We start from the raw sequence: 22223 nt of genomic DNA on the forward strand, positions 1-22223 counted from the left end.
GGTTTCGGTTAATCAATGTGTTGTGCGGCGGCCCTACTGCGTCTAAATCTTATTCTGCCTTTAATTAATATCTGTTCTCTCATCCTTGAGGGCTGCTTTACTGCCAGGAGGAGCGACACACGAGACAGACTCCCTCTGGGATTCAGTTTTGGACGTTTTTTTTTCATTTTCATGATTCTCCACAAGGAAACACGTTATATATTAGAGATTTTTGGCTGAAAAAAAGAGTATTACATGGAATTATTATTACAAATGGGTGTCTTGGTTTCTGTGATTGTGACGTAATCCGTAGGAACTTTCTGATAAACGAATGACAATGAATACATGAAATAATGTAAAGAACAAAATAGCATTTTATTCACTTTTCATATTAGTTACAAGTCTCCTTTGTCTTTATAGAAAACAAGATTAATATCTATCACATACACAAACAAGTAGAATGTGCAGATGAAAATAGTTTTATCTCTCTTTCCAGTACATACAATATAGCATTTAGACAGTCAGAAAAATAAAAGCCTCTCTGTCCCTTCGTGAAATAAACTCCCAGAGAGAGACTCATCTGGGAAAGGGACCTCGGGCCACAAAGACCTGCTTCTCAACAGTCCATACGCTGAACAGGGCTGTATGTTCGTTCTTTACACAAATAGCGGACGTTTTGTACACAAGTATATACGCATAGCGCAAGATTTCCCAACACGTTATTGAATGTAGTCATACAATACATAACAGTTCCCACATAAAATTTCAAAGAGAAAAACAAGTGAAAAGACTCATTACGGCATCTGACGCTGCAGACGTTCAAATTCAGTAACTTGAAAAGCAAAACGAGGCAAATGTCTTAACAGTTTGTAGCCACAACAGGTTCAACTCTTTCTTCTGCGATAGGTTTGGTACTTGGACAGCAAGTAACAAGCATTAAACAGGTTTTTCTCAATGAGACATTTCGGTAAGATTAACAGCATCTTATAATGGAAACTTTCACCCTGACGGCAACAAACCATTGCTGGTATTTGGAAATCATTTATAGACACTTCTCCACATTGTCTCAGCCTACATCTCTATGGCCCAATCGATCATTTCATAAATGGCTTTTTATGTAATGCGTCTTTATTTGCATAAAGGAATATTTACCACATGCTGGTTACCAACATTTACAATTTCTTTGTACAGTTAAAACAAATACAATTTTTTGGTTCTCATAAGGGAACAGGGTGTGGAAACAGGCATTAAATAAAAATGTCTTAAATTCATATTTTTGTCTTGTTATACTTCTAATAAATATGACATCTCCACATGAAAATATCATTCTGGGATGACTTCAGATAAAAAACAACTCGGTCTTATCACTATTAATACCAAAGGGTTTGTCACTGAATGAGCACATAACCAGAAATCCAACTTTAAGGCCTATTAAAATGTGGTATTAAGATACCCAAACAGTCTTTGTGGGTCCAGAGACGTGCAGCATGAGTTTCATTATTTGACCAAAGCTCATTAAAATGACAATATTCAACCGTGTTTTTTTTTTCAGACAACTGTAAAATTGTCTTAGGCAGTTTAGCACAAACCCACAACACTATCCTAAAGTCTTCCAAAATATACCTCGTGTATAATTCCTTTTTTAGCTCGTATAAATGTTCATTTTAAAAGTGAAAAGAATTTAAATGTATATGGCTCACTATTTCAATATTTTCAACATTTGTAAGCTTGCTTGGTAATCCCTGTTTAGGGATAAATAAAGTCATCACTATCTAATAGTTTAATTCGGGGAATCGTGCACAGAATGCCGTCACCGTATTGATTTGTGCTGATGTACAGTAAACAGCAGCATCGCAGCAGGGTGAAGAAGCTCAAAGACATCAGCAGTAAAACACATTACAGAGCTCAGCCGCGCAGCTAAAGTGAAGTGGACGTTCTGAGGCACGAACAGTCCGATCCACTTCCCCTGAAATCCAGAGAGGGCTGAGGGGAAAGTGACAGACTGCAAAAACAGAGGCGATTAAAGATTTAGCATAAAGAAAGTATTACTCACAAATCACTAAATCGACCAGCACAGCGAGTTATCTGATATTGCCGGTTTCTACCACAAGTAACTCACCGATGACAATACGTTTTACGATAATCTCTCTGAACTCACTAACCAATAACTCTGATGACTTTTTATATGCGGACACAAAGTCACTTGCCAATTTAAACGAATGAGCTCAGCGTGTGGTGATGCGAGAGGGCAGAACTCCCAAAACGCCCCGTGGACAAAACATTCAATGTGTCGTGGGCATCCGTGACATCATCTGAACACAACAGAGGAGCTGTGATGAACTGAGCTGATCCTCGAACAGTCGTTCACTGAGATTAGTACAGTTTGCATTGGCTGAGGATGTAGCACATCGGCTGTGGGCTGCATCTTGTTTAAGGGGTATAATCTAAAGCCCAAACCAGATCAAACACAAATCATCCAAAGAATTAAAGGTGACATACAACAACAACAACGACTTCATGCTTTGAGCAAAAACCTCCAATTCAGTACAATTATGCAGATATCAAACCAGAAGTCTCTATGAACAACACAAGCAGCCAAAATCAAGTCACTGACCCCTAAATGTAAAATAAGGAGATGTGAGTTAAGTAAACTCGGGTCAAATGAAAGGATGGAAACGCTCCGTGTTTGGCATCGTTGACAAAGCACCATTCAGTCGGTCTTAGGCTGTATTAAGCCAACCGCTGTCCATCAACAAGACACAGAATTCCATTTACAACCGCCATCATTTCCTGACAAGAAAGCTTCTCAAAAACCGTAAGCACAAGAAAATATGCAAATAAACGTTGGCTTTGTTTGTCAGTAGGAAAGAGTCTCAACATATTTGAGTGCCTGCCTTGACTTTGACACATCGAGCTGTTGACAGCTTTGAGGTAACAACCGTATGTGTGATTTTAACACATCAGACGAACATAGCATAAGAGGCGAGCCACGGTTTACACAAAACGACCAACAATTTCAAAAGCAGCTGAAGCTACATACTTCCTGTTCTTCCATAAATAACTTCCAACTATTCACATCTGTATTGAATTTCACACTTATAGCTGGCGAGTTAGGTGTATCCGTTATTTACAATTTTAAAAATTGAGCATTTTGGTAGCGTTAAGGTTCTTGTAGCCCTTTAATGTGACAGATTAAAAATAGAATTGGAGAAAGATGGAGAGAGTGAGAACCAAAAGAAAACATCGATGGATTGTATGCAGACAGTTGGTCTTTGGTCTCCTCCCGCATTTTTTGTTTTTAAACATGAAACCGAAACAGCTTGGATGTAGCGCTTCTAAAATCCACATCTTCTTTTAGGATGCTGCTAGAGAAAAGGGTTTCTTGATAGTCAGGGAAAAAAACAAGAGATCTAGAACAACAACTGAATCTGTTCAAACCGGAATGGGTGCAAAATATATTTACAAGAAGAAAGTTTTCAAATAAAGGAATGTCCCAGATAATAATAAAAAAAAAGAGTATTGATACATTCCAGATCGTGATATCTTGGCATGACTCCTCTCTTGAAATGTGTCCAGCCTCTTTCTGCCTCTTCGGTCCTAGAAATGATCATGACATTCCTTGGGCATTTTCAATGCCTCCTTAGCAAAACTGACTCATTTGTCCATAGAAAAAATGCAGAATGCTATAAAACAACAGTGCGTCATGTCCTTTAAAAACTGAGAAATCCATTTGTGTACAAATTGTGTCTCTGCAACGCCAAGGAAAGAACTGAACTTGCACTTAAATCTGGACGTCTTCTCTCAGACTTTAAATGCATGCTTCCCATTCACACAAAATTAAGAAATGCAGTTCGAGGTAAAGAAATACTCTGTCTGTAAGTAAGGGCATTTCATGCCTCTATTCAATCAAAGGTTTCCTTGTGTGGTCCATAACTCGTTATTACGATAAATTAAAAAAGGTGAGATATCCATGTTCCAAATTAAAATGTCATTATGAACATTCTGGTAAGTGCATCTGAAGAAAACCAAGATGCGTTATGATTCTTTTCAGACAACAAAAATAAATAAATAAACAGACAACCATATAAAAAAGGCAAAGGGGAAAAATAAAGTGTAAATAGTCTTAACAATGCCACCATCAAGCCTAGAGCTGGGCTGCTCTGTCAGCCAATCGTAAAGGAGAGCGCAATCCTTGTGCTTTGTCATCACTGGAGCAGATGCCCCAATTAACACCAAGCAGAACTTACAGAGTCTTCCATGTTCTGTTCCTTGGCATCTCATTGGCTGGGGAGGAAGCCAATCACCATGTTGCAAGGCAAGGAAATTAATAGAAGGTTATGGTTTCTGTGGTCCAGGGGAGAGAACAACAGGTGTGGACAAGCCATCTACACTCAGAGCGGGAATCTGGATCTGATTGCTTCCGTTAGAGGGGAACTGTAAGAATAACAGGAAGTAAAAAATGAGTTAAAGAAATATTCATTTACTGTCAACGTAGAGCACTCCGTCGATCACCTCTTTCAGATGAACAAGAAGCATGAATCGCCCATTCCCATAAACCTAACAACTATGTGCCTGACAAACTGCAATGCTGTTTGCGTCCAGCAGAGGACGCTCATATGCTTTCTATAAGGCAGTTCAAAAATCCATATAATCGAACAATACAAATATCAAAGCTTGCTAATTTAATAATGTGACGTCAACATGGCTCTGAAAATGAAAAATTACATTATAAATAGTTAAAACTAGAACAAACAACATTTCTGCTAAGACATACACGTCATTTGTCCATATGCAACCTGGTACTGTAACTGTTCAACTCATTCAACCCAAATGGTTCCATTTGTGACCGAAACTGGGGCATAAACAGTCACACGACCACTGAATTCTAGTTTGCCCCATTGACATGTATCAAAGCTTTATAAATATGGTAACTAAAATGTTTGATAATATAATAAAAAAAAAAAACTGCTGTGGCTTAAATACAGAGATAAATATGCTCATGTGTTTAAATAAGGAACTGATTAGATTCACATTCTAAAACACATAGAGACAGAGTTTGCTACGTTAAGTAACATTTTCTACTTTTTCTACACAAAAGTAAAGAAATACTACTATTATTAGTAAACTTGGAGTTGCATTTAAAGGTTATGAATATGAATGGAGGGAAATCTCAGCCCAGTGTGTTTGTGGGGACAGATGGTGCGCTGCTGCCATGCTGTGGACAGACACTGTGTGGACAGAAAGTGTCACCTGAAAGGAGAGCTTGGCAGGGCTGCGTGGAGCGATAGGACTGAGCGTGCTCCAGAAGTGAATGGTTGATGGCAGCGGACTCGGTGTCAACAGCACTGGAGTCTAAGAGAGAGAGAGAGAGAGACAGAGGGAGGGAGGTTATGCGTGTGTGTGTGTGTAAACTGCTTTACAAGGTCACTGTGCTGTATCTCTTTGTTCTTGGTAATCTGGTAACACAAGCACTCGTCTCTCTGTGCTGTACCAACAGAGGCCTTTATAAAAATCACAATGACCGTGTGAACAAGAGTTCAACACAACTGAAGCATCTATTCATACCGCACAACATACTGTCACCACAAAAAAGAACAAATATGGTATAACTGGACCTCCAGCTTTTATAAGTGAGATTGTAGGATAATGCTGAATGTTTTATGAGTGAAGCGATCAGTAATTAAATAGGAGAGTAATACTCGGTTTAATCTCTTTTTACCTTGAACACAGTACAATAACACAAATTACCTAACCTTCACCTTACAAAAAATGCAGTGTTTTAAAACCAGAGCTGCATCTAGGAATCAACATCGATAAATGTATTGATTTTCTGGTAGTTAACATGAGTGACTTAATATTAAATCATCGTAAATTCACCTCCAAGTCCACTTTTGGGAAATGCACTCTGGATTTAATGTATAACTAAATGACCCATTAAGAAGCTCGTTCTCCATCATTTACTGATACAAGAACTCACCTACAGGATTGTTGTGTATCTACCACCAGCCCATCTGTGCTGGCACTTTTATTCTGGCCAATCTTCATGAAATTAAACCGTAAACAGTCATGCTGCCGTGTCCAACCAGACTACATTAAATAAATTCAAAACCATCAAATTACGCATTTTCAAACTCACTAAACAATAAACAAGAGTGAATTCCAAGACGACTGACTCTAAGGCCAGTCTAATGAGTTTAACTGTGTCTGTCTCGTGATATGGTAACGCGGTATTGGCTTACCAGGGCATGTGAGGTGATAACTGTAGGCGTTAGGGTATTTGCAGCACTGCCGGGGGCCAGGAGACTGTTCACCGCTGCATTAACTTTATCCAGTGAGAGTCCAGGTGGCAGCAGGGCGGACGAGGACGGCAGCTCAAGCACGCGCGGCTTCTTTGATTTAGGAGGCTGCACTTCCTGTGTGCTCAATGGGGGAGAGGCTGATGCTGCGTTGGAATCCTCTGAAAACGGTTTATAACGGAGAGCTGAATCAGAGTCAGATTTTCACTGGGGTTAGCCATCTTAGTGATTTTACGCACTCCCGGGTGTGCGCATTTTGTTTATTTTTGACTGGCTAATCCAAACAGATTCTAGACTGGTGAAGTGTTTTATAAACAAGAGTATGTGGAATTAAATAGCACTAATTAAAATTAAGAGTTGTATACTGTTTATTATTGTTGGGTTTTCCATATGCAGAAATGACACAGATCTTTTAAAAGAGTCTTTTTATTGCAGAAACTATAAACACATTTAACTAACCAGACAGCTCTGACTTTTCCTTGACCTCTCCTTCCCCGACGGGCTGGACCGCAGACTCCACGCAGGGTGACGGGGCGTCCGCAGGGATCGGTGCTTCTTTTACTCCAGGGACAGGAACTGCAGACACTGACTGAGCTTGTTGAAGAGACGGCTGAATCAAAATAAAAACAGCAAGAACTGTCAATAACTTGCTGAACACAATCTCTTTTTGCAAGAATGCATTCCAACCGACTGTTCACCTCAACCTCTGATTTTTCCTCCAGATGAACAATCTCCAGCAGGTCGTCCTCAGGCGAAAGGCCGGACTCTTTGGTCATCCCTACATGTGGAGGTTTAATGACCACGAACACCTGCTGAGAGGGGTTGACCACACATTCTCCATGAGCCAGAGGAATGAGGGAGGTCAGAGAGCTGGGATCAGACAGGTAGATCTGTGGCGGGTCACCCAAATTCTGGCTCTTCTGTGCTTGAGCGTTCTGTGGGATGAATAGATGAAAGATTATGAAACAACTTAATAATCACCATGTTAAAGCATGGGTGTTAGAATGCAAGCTGATTAGCTGGCTTTGACACAATTTTCCACCGGGAAACAACATCATGTTTACGGCCGGCTACAATTTAGAGCAACGAGTAAGTAATCTGACAATCTGCACAAAAGTTCGTAATCCTGAACAGATACGTAAGGTCAACATAAAACAGCATTCACAACTCACTGTGTCCAAATGTAATATTTCTCAGATTGAAAAAAGTGTAATACGGGACCTGATTCTATCCATTTGGAATTGATTGGATGGTGTGAAATGATCTCTACATGACAGGTCGTTGGAGAAAAGAAGGAATTCATTACTTCAGATGAAGAGGAACGATCATTCAAGGCAGCGCAAGTTGGTTTTAATGAAATATTACAAAGACAAACGAATCATGCACAAGAAGTCCATTTTAATGGCTTTCATGGCTTTGTTTGAGGTAGTCAAGCACAGCTTCATATTGCACTCTATTTGCAGAGCAGTATCAATAAAACAATCAATTGTTATTATTTTTGTACAGACATGAATTCTGAACTGTCTACACATAATTTTCCACTAATATTATCAGTTGTTGTCTGTGGAGCCTTCCATTGAGCCATTATTTGAAGCACCAGCATTATTATCTGAATGAGTTCCCACTTTGTTTAATAACTATTCTTGTGGTATTAATTCACAGCATTTACACAGTCGTAAACATCAAAGATAAAGCTCATTATAGTGGTCGCGTTAGCAGCATGCTATTTAGCAAATTGCTGCCATAAGGGGCTTTGTGAGACCATACACCATTGTACACCATTAACAGCCACATAAAAAGACTGCTATACTGCCTTTTAATTATCACTATATGACGAGCATTAATGAGATGATCCATACCGTGGCTGCTGTGGCAGAGCCAGCGGGTGTCTGGGGACTGAGGGCGGGTGTAGCACATGGAGACGGGTGGGTCACTATCACCTGCAGACCACTGCTCTCCACAGTCGGCTGGGCCTCTGTCTGACACACGCGCACCTGCCAAATGCACACACGCATGAAAACTGTGAATAAATACACATAGGAATGTCTTCCTCAAGCATTGAGATCCAGGAGGCTGACCTCATATACTGTACGGTCCAGTGAGGCAGCTTTGGGGCTGCCGTCACTCAGGAAGTGCTCTGATTTAATGGCTCTAGATGTGGTTTTACAGGGTGTTTGCAGGGACTGGATTGTAAACGTGGAGTAGAGGCCAGACTTCATGTAATCGTTGCGGGAGCTGCGCTGCACTGAGCTGGGGGAGGTGCGCTGGACCTGCAGGCTCTTGGAAAGACAAGGGTTGGTGGTGTTAGTGCCACCTACAGGTTTGGTCTGGATGGAGAGCTCCAATTTCTCCACTGCATTGGCCCTTTGGGTATCCTCGGGCCCTCTCAGGCCATCAGCGGAGTTGGGGTCGGGAAAGGTGACAAACTTGTAGACGAACTTCTGGCCGCTAACCTTCTTAATAATATTCTGTGGGTGTATGAAATAAGAGACTAAACATCAACGCGCACTTGACATTAGACATTATTTCAAGCTTCTGCTCATTGTCATTTTGTGAGATCCTTTAATCTGCTGGATGAAAAATGCCTAAATGAATCTCATACTAAAATAAATACCTTGTCATAGTAGTATCGAAGTGCTCTGCTCAGTTTGTCATAGTTCATGTTGGTTTTGTTTTTGCGGAGCCCCCAGAGTCTGGCCACCTCCTCAGCGTCCAGTAGCTTGAATTCTCCGTCCCCAGATGTCCAGGAGATCAGGTGCTTTTGACTCTGATCATCCAACAGGTGTAGCAGGAACTGCCACAGTGTAATGGACGGATCCATTGCTGCAGGGGACAGACATCTGACCAAGTTAACTGACGAGTGGTAAAACAATGGCGAAAGTGTTAATCTTAAGGTCTTAGGTTTAGTTTAACGTAATTACAATCATTTTAATTATTTGGTATGTTTGAGCAGGACGCAAAACCTTATTACAAGGTCCTATTGTAGACGCAGTTGGTGCACTGTGAGGGCATTTTGAATGTAAATTTGCTAAATGGCGACTATCTAAATGTCAAAAAACGTCTTTCTGTATTTGTTGTGATTTGTCATAATGAGAACTGCTAGCTAAATATTGCTCAAACAAATCAATAAATACTGGGGGAATTGGAAAAAAAATGATTCTGAGCAGATGCAATAAGCAGAAAGTATACATTTCTGTATATACATGTAGTCTCTCATAAATGAAATACTGTACAACTTTACCTTTATAATCAGTGCAGAAACAGACAAAACAATATGTTTAAAGCTATAAAATGCTCAATGTTAAAAGGACGAGGTTGTATTACATAGCTGAAATACTAGGGCTGTGCAAAAATATCGATACATGTAACTATCGCAAATTTTTTTTCCGATAATGTATCGATTGTGATACCTCTACTATCGATATATTTTTTTAAAATCATGTCATATACATACGGCCAAAAGTAAGTGGAAGCGAGCATGGCGAAAAATATAAGAACGCTTGGAGCTCTCAGAGCTGATGTGTGGGTGTGCTTTGGTTTTCAAAATAAGTCATGGAGTAATGAGTTATATAAAATAATGCTGTTTGTAGGCTTCACAAGTCATGACACAAGTCACTTGGCTACTGCAGTGTATTAGACAAAAAGTTTATTAAGAAAAGTAACAATGACATTTATTGTGCTTTCACGGATGTGACACCAGAGCATTTACAGCACGGATGAAACAGAGGTATTATACTGCCCATGTTCAGTGTTTTAACTGTAATGCACCACAACAGCCAAGTGACTTGCGTGAGCCACCTTATTCCCCTGTGCTACCCACTTGAGGGGCGCAATCCACAGTTTGAGAACCCAAACCTCTGATCTAAAGGTCCATGCATCACACATCATGGCCACTCTGCAGAGGTAAGGAATGTTTTTACACTTATCCTTACAGAAAACCCCAGGTGGTGCACAGCATGTTGTATTTCTAGCTCTACTTTTTACATTTCTATTTAAAGTATTGCAATATATCGCAAATGTGTATCGTATCGAAATACATAGCAATATATTGTATCGTGACCCATCTATCGTGATATGTATCGTATATAAAATACCTAGCGACTTTTTTTGTTTGTCAGTGGAATTTTGTTCCAAAACAAAATCTGGCTTCAAATTGTATCTCTCATCCGCAATACAGTAAATTAAACTCTATTTCTTTAGACATTTTTAAGAGCTGGACATGAGAAGATGTGAACATTTTATCTGCAGTGAAATCGCAAAAGAACAGAAAGGAATTAATGGTCCTTCAGTCAGCAGAGAAGAGGACGTGTATCACAAGTTCAGAAAGAACATGTTGAGAATGCAAATTAACCTTATTACCATTCCCCCCGTCATTTACGTAACTCATAAGCAACACCTTAGAAGCAATCACCATGGTAAAAGCGTTTAAGCAACAGTTTCTAAGGAATGAAAAGACTCCCCCCACCCCATTAAGCACACTGAACCAAATAAATCACAGGGAATTGAGGTGACAATGACGAGAACTGTTTTAATTTTAACCAGCGCATAAAATCTCATTAATTAATATCCATGTTTAATAAGTTCAAAGTAAGTGAGCACATTAACAGCAAAACTGTCGTCAATAGATGGCGTCATACTGGGACTGAAAAGCCAAAAAAGAATTACAAGAAGTGTTTTTACAACTAAACAATAAATCAGACAAACAGAGGTCATTGCAATCCAGATGTAGTCTTTAACAGGTTTGAAATGTCATATTTTCCTGTTAGCCTATAATCAACACTTCAACATCTTACAGCGGAGGGTTTTATAGGGTTTTCTCTATAGGAGAGCATAAGTCTAAGTGGACGTCAACGACATGCGGCGTCCCACAAGGCTCAATTCTTGCGCCACTCTTATTCAGCCTGTATATGCTCCCACAGAGTCAAATAACGAAAAAGAACCAAATTGCATATCACAGCTATGCAGATGACACCCAGATTTACCTATAGGCTTATCGCCAAATGACTACAGCCCCATTGACTCTCTCTGCCAATGCATGGATGAAATTAACAGTTGGATGGGCCAAAACTTTCTTCAGTTAAACAAGGAGAAAACTGAAGTCATTGCATTTGGAAACAAAAATGAAGTTCTCAAGGTGAACGCATACCTTGATTCTAGGGGTCAAACAACTAAAAAACAAGTCAAGAATCTTGGTGTGATTCTGGAGTCAGAACTTAGTTTCACTAGTCATGCTAAAGTGGTAACTAAACACTTCACTCTAAACAACGGGAATCCGCTTTTAGCTTTTACACTATGCCGCCCGTAGCTGGAATCAGCTTCCTGAAGGGATCAGATGTGCTAAAACATTAGCAACATTTAAATCCAGACTCAAAATCTGTTTAGCTGTGCATTTACTGAATTAGCACTGTGCTATGTCCGAACTTACTGCACTGTATTTCATGTATAATAATTTTATTCTCAACTGTTTTAATTCACTTTAAATCAATTTTTTAATAATTTTAAAGTTTTTATTCCTTGTTTTTATTGTTGTGATTATTTGTATATGATTATTTTAATAAATTTTTATGTAAAGCACTTTGAATTAGGGATGCACGATAAATTATCGGCCATATCGGTATCGGACGATAAATTTACATTTGAGTGTTATCGGTATCGGCCGATAATAAAATTTAGGCCGATAAATTATGAATCATTTTCTCTGGTTAAACCACTTCAGCTGCACGCTGCTCACAGTTAAAACACAGTACAATACTGTCGTTCTGTCTTGATCATTCACTTACTTATTAACAAAACATTGTTGGTACAGTATGTAGATATTTATGAATGTGTAAATTGTAGGAACAAAAGCATATTTTTTTTAAAGCCGATTGCTGTCTGAATGCTTTCTGTCTTGACACGTTAGACATGTGGCTATTAAAAACACTTTTCTGGGTTGCTCGGGAAGAGCATCTATAATTTGTTTATTAAATAAACATAGCAGAAAAGTTTAAAAGTTAAAGTATCTTTAATTAATGTAAAGTAGGCTTGGTACATGATTTTCTGGGAAAAAGAGAACTAATGGTTACCTTGTTTTCTTCAGTGAATGTTTTCAAATAAAAGCAGCTGTCCACTTTTTGCCTTTTGTTTCAGTCTCAGAAGATGTAATATTAATATTTAGATACTGTATATCGGCCAATATATCGATTATCGGCTTCCAGTGTTAAATAATTATCGGTTATCATTATCGACCAAAATTTACATATCGGTGCATCCCTACTTTGAATTACCATTGTGTATGAAATGTAAATAAACTGTAAAAATAAATAAACTTGCCTCGCCTTGCCCTGCCCTGCCTTTATAGACCTCATGACTGCTTAAATGTCCCTAACACTCTACATGCGTAATTACTAAAGACTCTAGAATATAATTATACATTAAGTATGAGTAGTTTTTAAGTATTTCTCAGTAATTGTGTAAATACACTAACTAAATAAACATTAATTTACATTAATTTAATAAACATTCATTTAACCTGTGGACAAACATTTGTTTGTTTCATAAATTAGAAATATTAGTAAACGTAGCCCTATTATTCAAAAATAATCATCAAAAACATGGGTTAAAAACAACAACGAGACAAACGCCACACTTCTACATCTGCATTAAATTGTTGGCTCCAGAATATAAAGGCGAAATCACCAGAGGGCCACCAGGCACAAAAATCGTTTGTTATAGTGCAGCCAGAACCAAAGAATCCGACTCACATTCGTCTAATTTACACTTCGATTATTCCCTAATTCGCCTTGCAGTGTAACATTCAAGCACAAGAGCTATAGCATGACTAATCAAGGGACTAACACAGCACAGCTTGCCTTGGTATAATGCCTCCTAAATCACAGCCCGTACATCTGAGAAAGGCAAACAGAGACGGATCTGTTATTTCCCCGTCAGACCTTATTGCCTTAAGACTGTTTGGGGACCACAATGCTCAACAGTCAATTATCTTGAGTTCTAAGGCTGCAAGCCTATGATGAATGAATGAATTGCCTTCCCATAAGAGGAGAGAGCCAGACAGAACTGTGATGTGAACAGAATTAATCAAGTGCTAAAATACCAAATAAATCCCTAATAAACACATGTACTCCATCCCCTAATTTACAAATTAAAGAGTTCTCAAAATGAATGGCTTGTCAACAAGGTGCCCATACCGCCTGTGGGTTGGCTGCTGTCTGTGGTTCATATCAGATATGACACTGGTTTCATTTACACACACAAACAGGGAGGACATGTTGATTCATTGTAGATGACTGCAGCAGTAGGCACATTTCTTCAACCTTGTTCACTGCACATTTGCAGTGAGGAGTCATTGGCAGTAATTACACACAGGTCCTTATTATATGTAACAGTTCAAAACAAAAGATTTATTTTAAAAACCTTTTCAGTTCTAGTATCACTAGGGTTCTCTGGGTAACAGAGCTGGACAGCAACGGTGCTGAAACATAATAAATAAAGGAACAAACTAGGGATGCACCGATATTTAAATTTTGGCCCATAACGATTACCGATAAATCTTTAACATTGGAAGCCGATAACCGAAACATTGGCCGATATACAGTATCTAAATATTAATATAAAATGACTGAAACAAAAGGCAAAAAGTGGACAACTGCTTTTATTTGAAAACATTCACCGCAGAAAACAAGGTAACCATGAGTTCTCTTTTTTCCCCAGAAAATCATGTACCAAGCCTACTTTACACTCGGTAACGATTCGTTAACCTTCAAACTTTTCTGCTATATTTAATAAACAAATTATAGATGTTCTTCCAGAAAATGTTTTCAATAGCCACATGTCTAACAGGTCTCAAGACAGAAAGCATTCAGACAGCAGTCCGATTCAAACAATATGCTTTTGTTCCTATAATTTACACATTCATAAATACTGTATCTACATCAACAGTGTTTTGCTAATAGCAGTAAGTGAATGATCATGACACAAAGACAGTACTGTACTGTATTTTAACTGTGAGCTGTGTGCAGGTGAAGTAGTTAACCAGAGGAAATGATTTATCGGCTTTAATATATCGGCATAAATTTTATTATCGGCCCATACCGATAGCATTAAAAATGACCATTTATTGGCCGATTCGTGCATCCCTAGAACAAACCTTCACCTTGCCCGTCTGGAGGTTAGACTACTGCTTTGTTTTAAGTGACAGGTATACAGAGACATGACCTATATTTTATATGTACAGAAGCAAATACAATTCCATTCTAATAAAATATTATTCAGTTTAGTGGTTGATTAGAAAAGAAAGTGCCAGAAGAAAACAACAACTCTGCAACAATTTGGCATTTGTGTCAGCTTACGATTCTCAAAACAACAGGACGTAAAGACACACAACCAGACATTTGGTTTGCAAAACACTCTCTCATACACAAACACACTATTCAGGTGCTTCCAACAGGTAGGCGGAGGTCATGTTAACCCACCCTGAATAACACTCATTTCAATTCAGTTACTTTGAGCTCCAAACATATTGATTTAACTAAATGTCCTGGTTTACACCGGGATCTGCATCATTCTGCTAATTTACAAATGCGACTAGAAAAGAGCAATATGTACATTTGTTCGCCAAACACAAACTCTGCAATCCCTAATGCAATTACTCCTCCATGACCAACCTCTTTGAACAAGAAAAAAAAAAAACTTACCACTGATAAGCGAGTTGGACTCCATCTCTCGTAAAACAACGTGCTTACGTAACTTATTGTTTTATTCTTTCACGAATAAATCGCGTCCATAACTGTGCTTGAGAGGTGTCAAAAGTCGGCGATTTAATTGCATTCGGTTGTTATGTAACACATGCACCTCTCCCTCCATGTTAGTTGACATTAGCAGCTAAGTCGCTAGCTCGCGTTAGCTCAGCCTGCCTGCTCGTGCATTCACTCGCTAGTCGCTAGACTCGCTACCGTCCGCCGTTGCTGTCAGGAGGAGTGAGGACTTCTTCAACGTCAAAATACTCCAGTGAAATCGAGCAGGGCCACGTTTGAAAGCTACAGAATCACGCCCTGGCTTCAAAGTAATAAAATAATAGCGAGGTGGGGTTCATTCCTGTACGAGTTAATAAACCGAGACCCCTGAACTGGTAGTCGTTGATCCGTCCACTTCGGCGCGCAGCGCGAGCTTCCTTCCTTCAGCGGTGTCCAGGCAACGGACAGAAAGTCCTCGAGCTCTAACCAACCGCAAGTGTTGACAGTTTAAAAGCGCAAAATCACGACAGAGTTGCCCCTCAAGTTTTTTTTAACAACAACCACCCCTGCTTGGCTTTCCACCTCTTTGCTTCCTGTTTTCTCATACGCCTCGACTACTTCTGTTCTGTAACACTTTTTTTATTTTTTTTCCACCTCTCAGGTCCGCGAGTCCCTGTGCTGCCCTGACGTCACTGCGCAGGCATGACGTGAGTCGGCTTTAGAGCAAAATTGAAATGAATGAAAAGATGGGAAAAACTTTTGTGTTGTTGCGTTTTGAGAGCGGTTTTTCATTCATCACCAAGGTCGGATTAAAAAGTCTTTATGCAATGAAAATAATCATAAACTTAATCGTTTTGCGCAAATTCTCTCACGCACGCGGACAGTTGCAATCCACAGGTTGCTGCTGCAGAACCCGCAGTCTTGAAGTGTTGCTTTCAATGCACATGTCTAACAATGTGTGATCAAAACAAATAATAATAACAAAATAATGTGAAGCACAGGTACTGTAATTTTAATGCCATTGCATTTAATGTTATGTTATTAAATTGAAAATATATTTTAGATATTTTTTTAGATATTTTTTTTTTTTTAGATTTTTATAGATTTTTTTAATGTTATGTTATTAAATTGAAAATATATGCAAGAATGTATATTTAAAATGATTTCTTATTCATGTTTAAACTTTAAAACCACGATCTGTAATTCGAGATCCAGTGCTGACAACGTCACATTATGATTGCATTGTGTCATTGTGCTGAAATGCGGCAGTGAGTCTTTGTACAAAGAAAAATAATCTATTTCAGGAAGCAAGTCTAACGCTGCCACAATTCAACATCCAGTTTCCATGGCAACTGTTACTAGTGTGACAGGGTAGCCGTCACACGGATACTGCAGAAACTTAAAATGAACAACCGTCTTCAATTAGAATAGCCGAAATAGCAGTGCAATTAATAATCGTCCAATTAATTAATTAATTAAAACGGGTCTAGGACCATTTTACAAACATCATACTGACACATACAGCTTATGCTATTCTATACGCAGACGTAATACAATAAAGTATACTGATTCATTTTATGCTAACACATTGTCTACAACTGCATATTTTCAAGTTTTCTCAACATTTTGTACTAAAAGATCTACAAATAGGTGTAGGTATTCAACATTCTTGTGGTTGTGGTTCTCCGTGTACTGAAACGAATGATGACTGTATTAAACTCTTATTTAAAAGCTAGATATTGCATGACTGTCTTAGACTGTAAATTACAAGCAGTAATATATAATTCTAAACATTATTACACACGTAATAAACATGATGCATCATTAAATATATACAATTTTTGCAAACAATTGATCCAGTCCCATAATACTATATAACAGTATATATTTAGGACAGAAGAGCAACAATTTAGTAATTCTTTCTTGCTGTAGATATTTTCAACATTTTCATATTTATGTGAAACTCTTGAATTTGTTTTAGTCATTAAATCATCACCAAAATGCACCAAAAGATGTTCTGAAAATATTGCAATTTTATTCAGCTAATTTTGCAAAACAACAGTATAACCTGTTAAAAGGCAAAGTTCCTCTGAACTAGATTGTTTACATAGTTTGAAACAAACATGATGATAGTCATAAGTGCGAGAAAAAAAAAGAAGCCACTATATATTTTTATTAGTAATATACTAAAAAACTTCTCTGCGACTGGTCTCCGGAAGATCCTTCAGGTCTTGCAACTCCCTTAATCCCTAAAAAATAGATTTATATACAACTTTCCATCACAATAAATTGTTAAAATGAGCATTTAGATAAGTGCACAGTAATCATCTGTACCTCCAGAACCATGCGAATATTGGCCTTTATTTTTGCTGCGTCTTTGGTAAGAACTTCAGTATACCTGAAAGATTAAATGATTGATAAGCATCTCGTGGCAAACAATGAATAAATAAGGACACTTCATTAAAAGTAAATACTCTCTCACTCTGTGAGCTGATTCGTCTTCTTTTCTATGAACTTCAAAGCCTCAGCATGTGTGAACTCGACAAAGAATCCATATCCAACTGCCACATGTATTTTTGATGTATCAGGTCTGAAAAGCGATCAAGTTTTAATGAATCTGCCCTGACATTAATGTTTAAACGAGACGTTGATGCAGAGATGTTTAAGAGACATCACTCACACATGAGCCTGTACGTAGAAATTGCATCCAAGGTCAACATCTGTTTTGAGTTCTTTGCTGTCAGCTTCCTAAATATAAATAAAATACAGAGATCTTATGAAACAGAGACAAAGCCTAACAATATGAGTTACAGAGAGGGTGTGTGAAGTGTAAAGACATCTTGCCAAATATGAAATGACTATGAAAAGAGAAACATTGCAAATCTCTGTACCTGAATACTTTTAATCGTATTCTTGAGCTGCAGGTATTGTGCTATTTTTTCATACACACCATCTCTTTGCTCCAACACACTCCTGTTTGGACATAAGAGTAATGATAGTATGATACTATAGAAGTTATTACGACCGTACATGTCTTTAGAAAGCATGGTGTTATCTTGTAAAAAAAAAGTAAGTTATAAAGTTATACTCACTGTAAGTCTCTCCTCAATACGTCATTAATAAAAGTTTCATACTGCAATACTTTTTCATTACTGTTATTCCCAGAAGTCATGATATGGTAGCAGTGCGAAATTTACTTATTCAACGTATCTAATCCTAACGCGCACTAAACAATGACTAAACTACAAAAATGAAATGTATATAGCGCGATATGTAAACGATTAAATAGTTTCAGTATGAAAACGTTCCGATGCGGATAGCGAATTTCTTCGAGTGTGTCATGTGGCTCACCACTTGTTTACAAAATATCCGGAAACGCCACAGAGACCGGAAGCAACGTCTTAGCATTAAAGCGTTCTGTCCCTTTAAAATCATAAACGGTATTTTCTTCATTTAAAATCCTTATTCGAATTGACACGTGATATATAGATATATATTGATATATCGTTTTTTATTCTGTTCGCGTAAGACAACGGCCTCAAAATAAAACGCGAATTATAGTTTACAGGTTGAAGGTTTAAAGGTCAAACAGCAACTGCGCAGACAGCGCATGTTCATGCAGCCATGTGCTGTAACTTAACTGTCGTGAGAAGTGCACTATTTTTAACATAGTTTGATTTCTCTTCGAGACGTTGTTTAAAGTGTATACTTACAAACAAGAACGGGCTAATGCACAGTTATTTACAGCCGAGACTTTGGATTGTTAACCACGTGGTTAAGTTACTGTCTTCAGCTCTAAAGATCTAAAAGAGTTTTTGACATTAGACAGCAAAGGTTAGTGTTAGCAGTCATGTCAGGTCCAGAACTGCTGTTAGACTCGAGTATTCGTCTGTGGGTTGTTTTGCCCATAGTCTTCATCACGTTCTTCGTCGGCGTCCTGCGTCATTACGTCACTCAACTTATTCAAAGTGAGAAGAAAGTGGATCTGCAGCAGGTGTCTGACAGGTAAATATATATATGTGACCCTAAACAACAAAACTAGTCTTAAGGGTCAATTTTTCGAAATTGAGATTTTTAATAAATCTGAAACGTTTGTTAGGATATGACAATATTTGGGCGAGATACTATTTGAAAATCTGGAATCTGAGGGTGCAAAAAAATCTAAATATTGAGAAAATCGCCTTTAAAGTTGTTCAAATGAAGTCCTAAGCATAGCATATTACTCACAAAAATAAAGTTTTGATATATTTACGATAGGAAATTTACAAAATATCTTCAATGGAACATGATCTTTACTTAATATCCTAATGGTTTTTGGCATAAAAGAAAAATAGATCATTTTGACCCATACAATGTATTTTTGGCTATTACTAAAAATGTTCCTGTGCTTTTTTTGTGGTCCAGGGTCACATATTCAGATTAATAATTAAGGACTGGGTAATATCCCCAGATCATATTTTTAAATAAAATAATGGAATGCTGCAAATAAAATTGCGCTAAAATAACAATTCCATTTTCTCAAACATATTCAACTTAAAAGTTTAACATACACGTGAAAATAATACACGCAGAAGAAATTAATCCAAGATTTTCATTTAAAGTCAGGTGTTACTGCGTAGCCGCATACTGAGAGAAAATGGAAAGTATCTACCCAAACAGGTATTATTACATTTTGAATTACAGAGCCTTATTTGTGCATTGAGTTGATTTTTTTAATGTCAATGATGCTGTCCTTTCAGTCATTTGCCATGAGAAAACATTATTTCAACAACGCTGAGACTGGATTCTTTAAGAAAGTCAAAAGAAAGGTGGTTCCCAAAAATCCCATGACAGGTACGAGCTACTATAACATACAGGGAATTCACCAGTTTCATGATTCATAATGTTTAATGATTAATAATGTATTGACGTAATGAATGTCCAATTGCAGATACAAGCATGTTAACAGACATGATGAAAGGCAATCTCACCAATGTGCTGCCAATGATTCTGATTGGAGGATGGATCAACTGGGCTTTTTCTGGTTTTGTCACAAGTAAGGCAGATGATGAATATAATCATGTCATCATTTACTCTCATTTTACCATCATTTATCATCGTCCAAATCCCTTTTTTCCTAATAAGTTGGATCATCTTATAAACATTGTTTTAACGTTGTGATATGTGTTTCCCTGCAGCTAAGGTTCCGTTTCCATTGACGCTCAGATTTAAGCCGATGTTACAGCGAGGAATCGACCTGCTATCGCTGGATGCCTCCTGGTACACCGTTCACACGTTTCCCCTCATATCTTCTTGTTTGTATCACTTGATTTAGGTTGTGAAATGAAATCTGTTTTTATCGCTCTTACAGGGTGAGTTCCGCTTCCTGGTATTTTCTCAATGTCTTTGGGCTCCGAAGCATGTACACTCTCATCCTTGGACAAGATAATGGTTGGTAGATTCTGTCCATGATATTAAGACAAATCACAAAATTACATGCATGTGTTTTCAATGTATATAAAAGATGGATGCTTTCAGCAGCAACAACAAACAAACGTTATGGCCCAAACTTAACCTCCGGTAGACCTCTGCAAAGAATCTGCAACTGTTGATTTAATACAATTCAATACAATAAATGCACAATCAAATATTAATATAAATGAATATTAACGTAAATATAAAATAAATTGTTATATTATAGCCACTAGCCGGGCTGATAACCAAACACAGACCGGAAGTTAACTTTGGGCCAGGCACGTGCGTTCGATGAAACGGACGTTATCTTTGTCAGCAACTGAAACCTTCCTAAAAGGGTTTTATTTATTTTTAGCTGCAGATCAGTCAAGAATAATGCAGGAGCAAATGACCGGGGCTGCGATGGCTATGCCCCCTGATCCTAATAAGGCATTTAAGGTGAGTAATACATGAACTGCAATGTGTGATAAACTATCATCTTTTTGAGCTATCCTAAGAACTGGAGGTCACTTGATATGTATCATGACAAACATGCACATGGAAAACATTTTGTAATGTGGCACAATTTTGTTAGCCGTGCTCGTCAGTTGGATAAAGCCATCATTTTATAACCCAAAGGAAAGCATTATGGAAGGCTTATTGTACTCTTCATTTTTTGCTGTTTAGGTCAAATTCATTTGGATTTTATTCTCCAGGTGTGTAAATCATTGCTTCATGCTCATTCCATCATGTCTGATCCCTGACTTTCTTTTACAGAGCGAGTGGGAAGCCCTGGAGATTGTGGAGCACAAATGGGCTCTGGAAAATGTTGAGGAGGAACTCGTGTCCCGTGATCTGAACTTCACAGGACTCTTAAGCCGTCAAGATAGAATGGTGTTCTGATGTGTTATTACTGTAGCCAGCAAACTGTTTACTGAGACTGTTAACATGACTCAAAGGTGCTGCTTCAAAGTGTTCATTTGAATGATACTGACAGTGTTTCGTTTGTTGTGAACGTCTTATGAAAGAAGTGTTATTAAAAAACTACAAAGACAGCATGCATTCAGGAATGCCCAACAATTGTTTTGGTGAACTGTAAGGCCTGAACATGAGCTTTAAATGTAATGAAGAGAGTCAAAATTGTGAAAAGAATAGTATTATGAGAGTAATATAGATAGTTAGATATAAGACATGTTCCATGTTGCAAAAAGATTTGTGCTAAATACAGTATGTGTGAATTGACAGTGCCTTGTTTCTGGGTTTTTATACTGTTTAAACCGTTAATAAGGCAACCTGATTTTGTTGATGTTTTTGATTGTACGGTTGCAATGTGGCTGGAAAACTGTAGGCTGTTATTTTCTTTTGTGGTCTAGTAACACTCAGCACTTCAACCGTCAGACATCTTTTAAATTAAAATGTAAATTAAATGTAGCAGACGCATACTATTTTTGATTGTCGTGCAGGAGCTGGAGAGCTCAATAATGTTAAAATGTAATAAACATTAAGTGGAACCTTGAGTTGAGAAGGAAAGGAAATTAATTTGTTCCTGAGAGGAAATGATTCATCTGAAAGCTTGTGAATCATGGAGAGCTGAATCAAACTTGTAAACATCAAATTCGCTGAAAAAAAGTTGGTTCAACTTAAAAAATAAGTTACCTGATTGCCTTAACATTTTTAGAGAAGTCAACACCATGTTTGCATCAATTTGAGTTAACTAATATTTTTAAGTTGACTTAACTCAAAATTTTAGGGCAACCAGGTAACATTTTTTTTAGTTTAACCA

At 37.9% G+C, this 22223-nt stretch overlaps 3 protein-coding genes across 4 annotated transcripts; 1 reads left to right on the forward strand and 2 right to left on the reverse strand.

Moving 5' to 3' along the window:
• Window positions 1–330: 330 nt before the first annotated feature.
• Window positions 331–15683, reverse strand: elk1 (ETS transcription factor ELK1). 2 transcript variants are annotated; one of them, XM_057356470.1, is made up of 9 exons: window positions 14969–15683; window positions 8890–9098; window positions 8354–8743; window positions 8135–8269; window positions 6974–7210; window positions 6735–6885; window positions 6219–6436; window positions 5230–5331; window positions 331–4413 (listed from the first exon to the last, which is right to left on the reverse strand). In XM_057356470.1, the coding sequence occupies exons 1-9, from the start codon at window positions 14991–14993 to the stop codon at window positions 4315–4317; spliced, it is 1566 nt and encodes a 521-aa protein (XP_057212453.1). In that variant the 5' UTR covers window positions 14994–15683; the 3' UTR covers window positions 331–4314. The 2 variants fall into 2 exon arrangements, with proteins under 2 accessions (XP_057212453.1, XP_057212454.1); XM_057356471.1 differs by having other exon boundaries at window positions 8890–9115.
• Window positions 15684–16161: 478 nt separating this feature from the next.
• uxt (ubiquitously-expressed, prefoldin-like chaperone) lies at window positions 16162–18374 on the reverse strand. The gene is made up of 6 exons (XM_057356756.1): window positions 18100–18374; window positions 17899–17980; window positions 17688–17755; window positions 17490–17597; window positions 17342–17405; window positions 16162–17256 (listed from the first exon to the last, which is right to left on the reverse strand). The coding sequence occupies exons 1-6, from the start codon at window positions 18177–18179 to the stop codon at window positions 17194–17196; spliced, it is 465 nt and encodes a 154-aa protein (XP_057212739.1). The 5' UTR covers window positions 18180–18374; the 3' UTR covers window positions 16162–17193.
• Window positions 18375–18459: 85 nt separating this feature from the next.
• Window positions 18460–22187, forward strand: zgc:86609 (ER membrane protein complex subunit 3-like). Its single transcript, XM_057356755.1, has 8 exons — window positions 18460–19012; window positions 19609–19666; window positions 19747–19840; window positions 19938–20042; window positions 20185–20266; window positions 20358–20437; window positions 20817–20899; window positions 21218–22187. Exons 1-8 carry the CDS (start codon window positions 18858–18860, stop codon window positions 21341–21343), a joined length of 783 nt encoding a protein of 260 aa, XP_057212738.1. The 5' UTR covers window positions 18460–18857; the 3' UTR covers window positions 21344–22187.
• Window positions 22188–22223: the final 36 nt, after the last annotated feature.

This window comes from Triplophysa rosa, linkage group LG17 (assembly GCF_024868665.1).
Source record: "Triplophysa rosa linkage group LG17, Trosa_1v2, whole genome shotgun sequence".
In the NCBI taxonomy this organism is placed as follows: Eukaryota; Metazoa; Chordata; class Actinopteri; order Cypriniformes; family Nemacheilidae; genus Triplophysa; species Triplophysa rosa.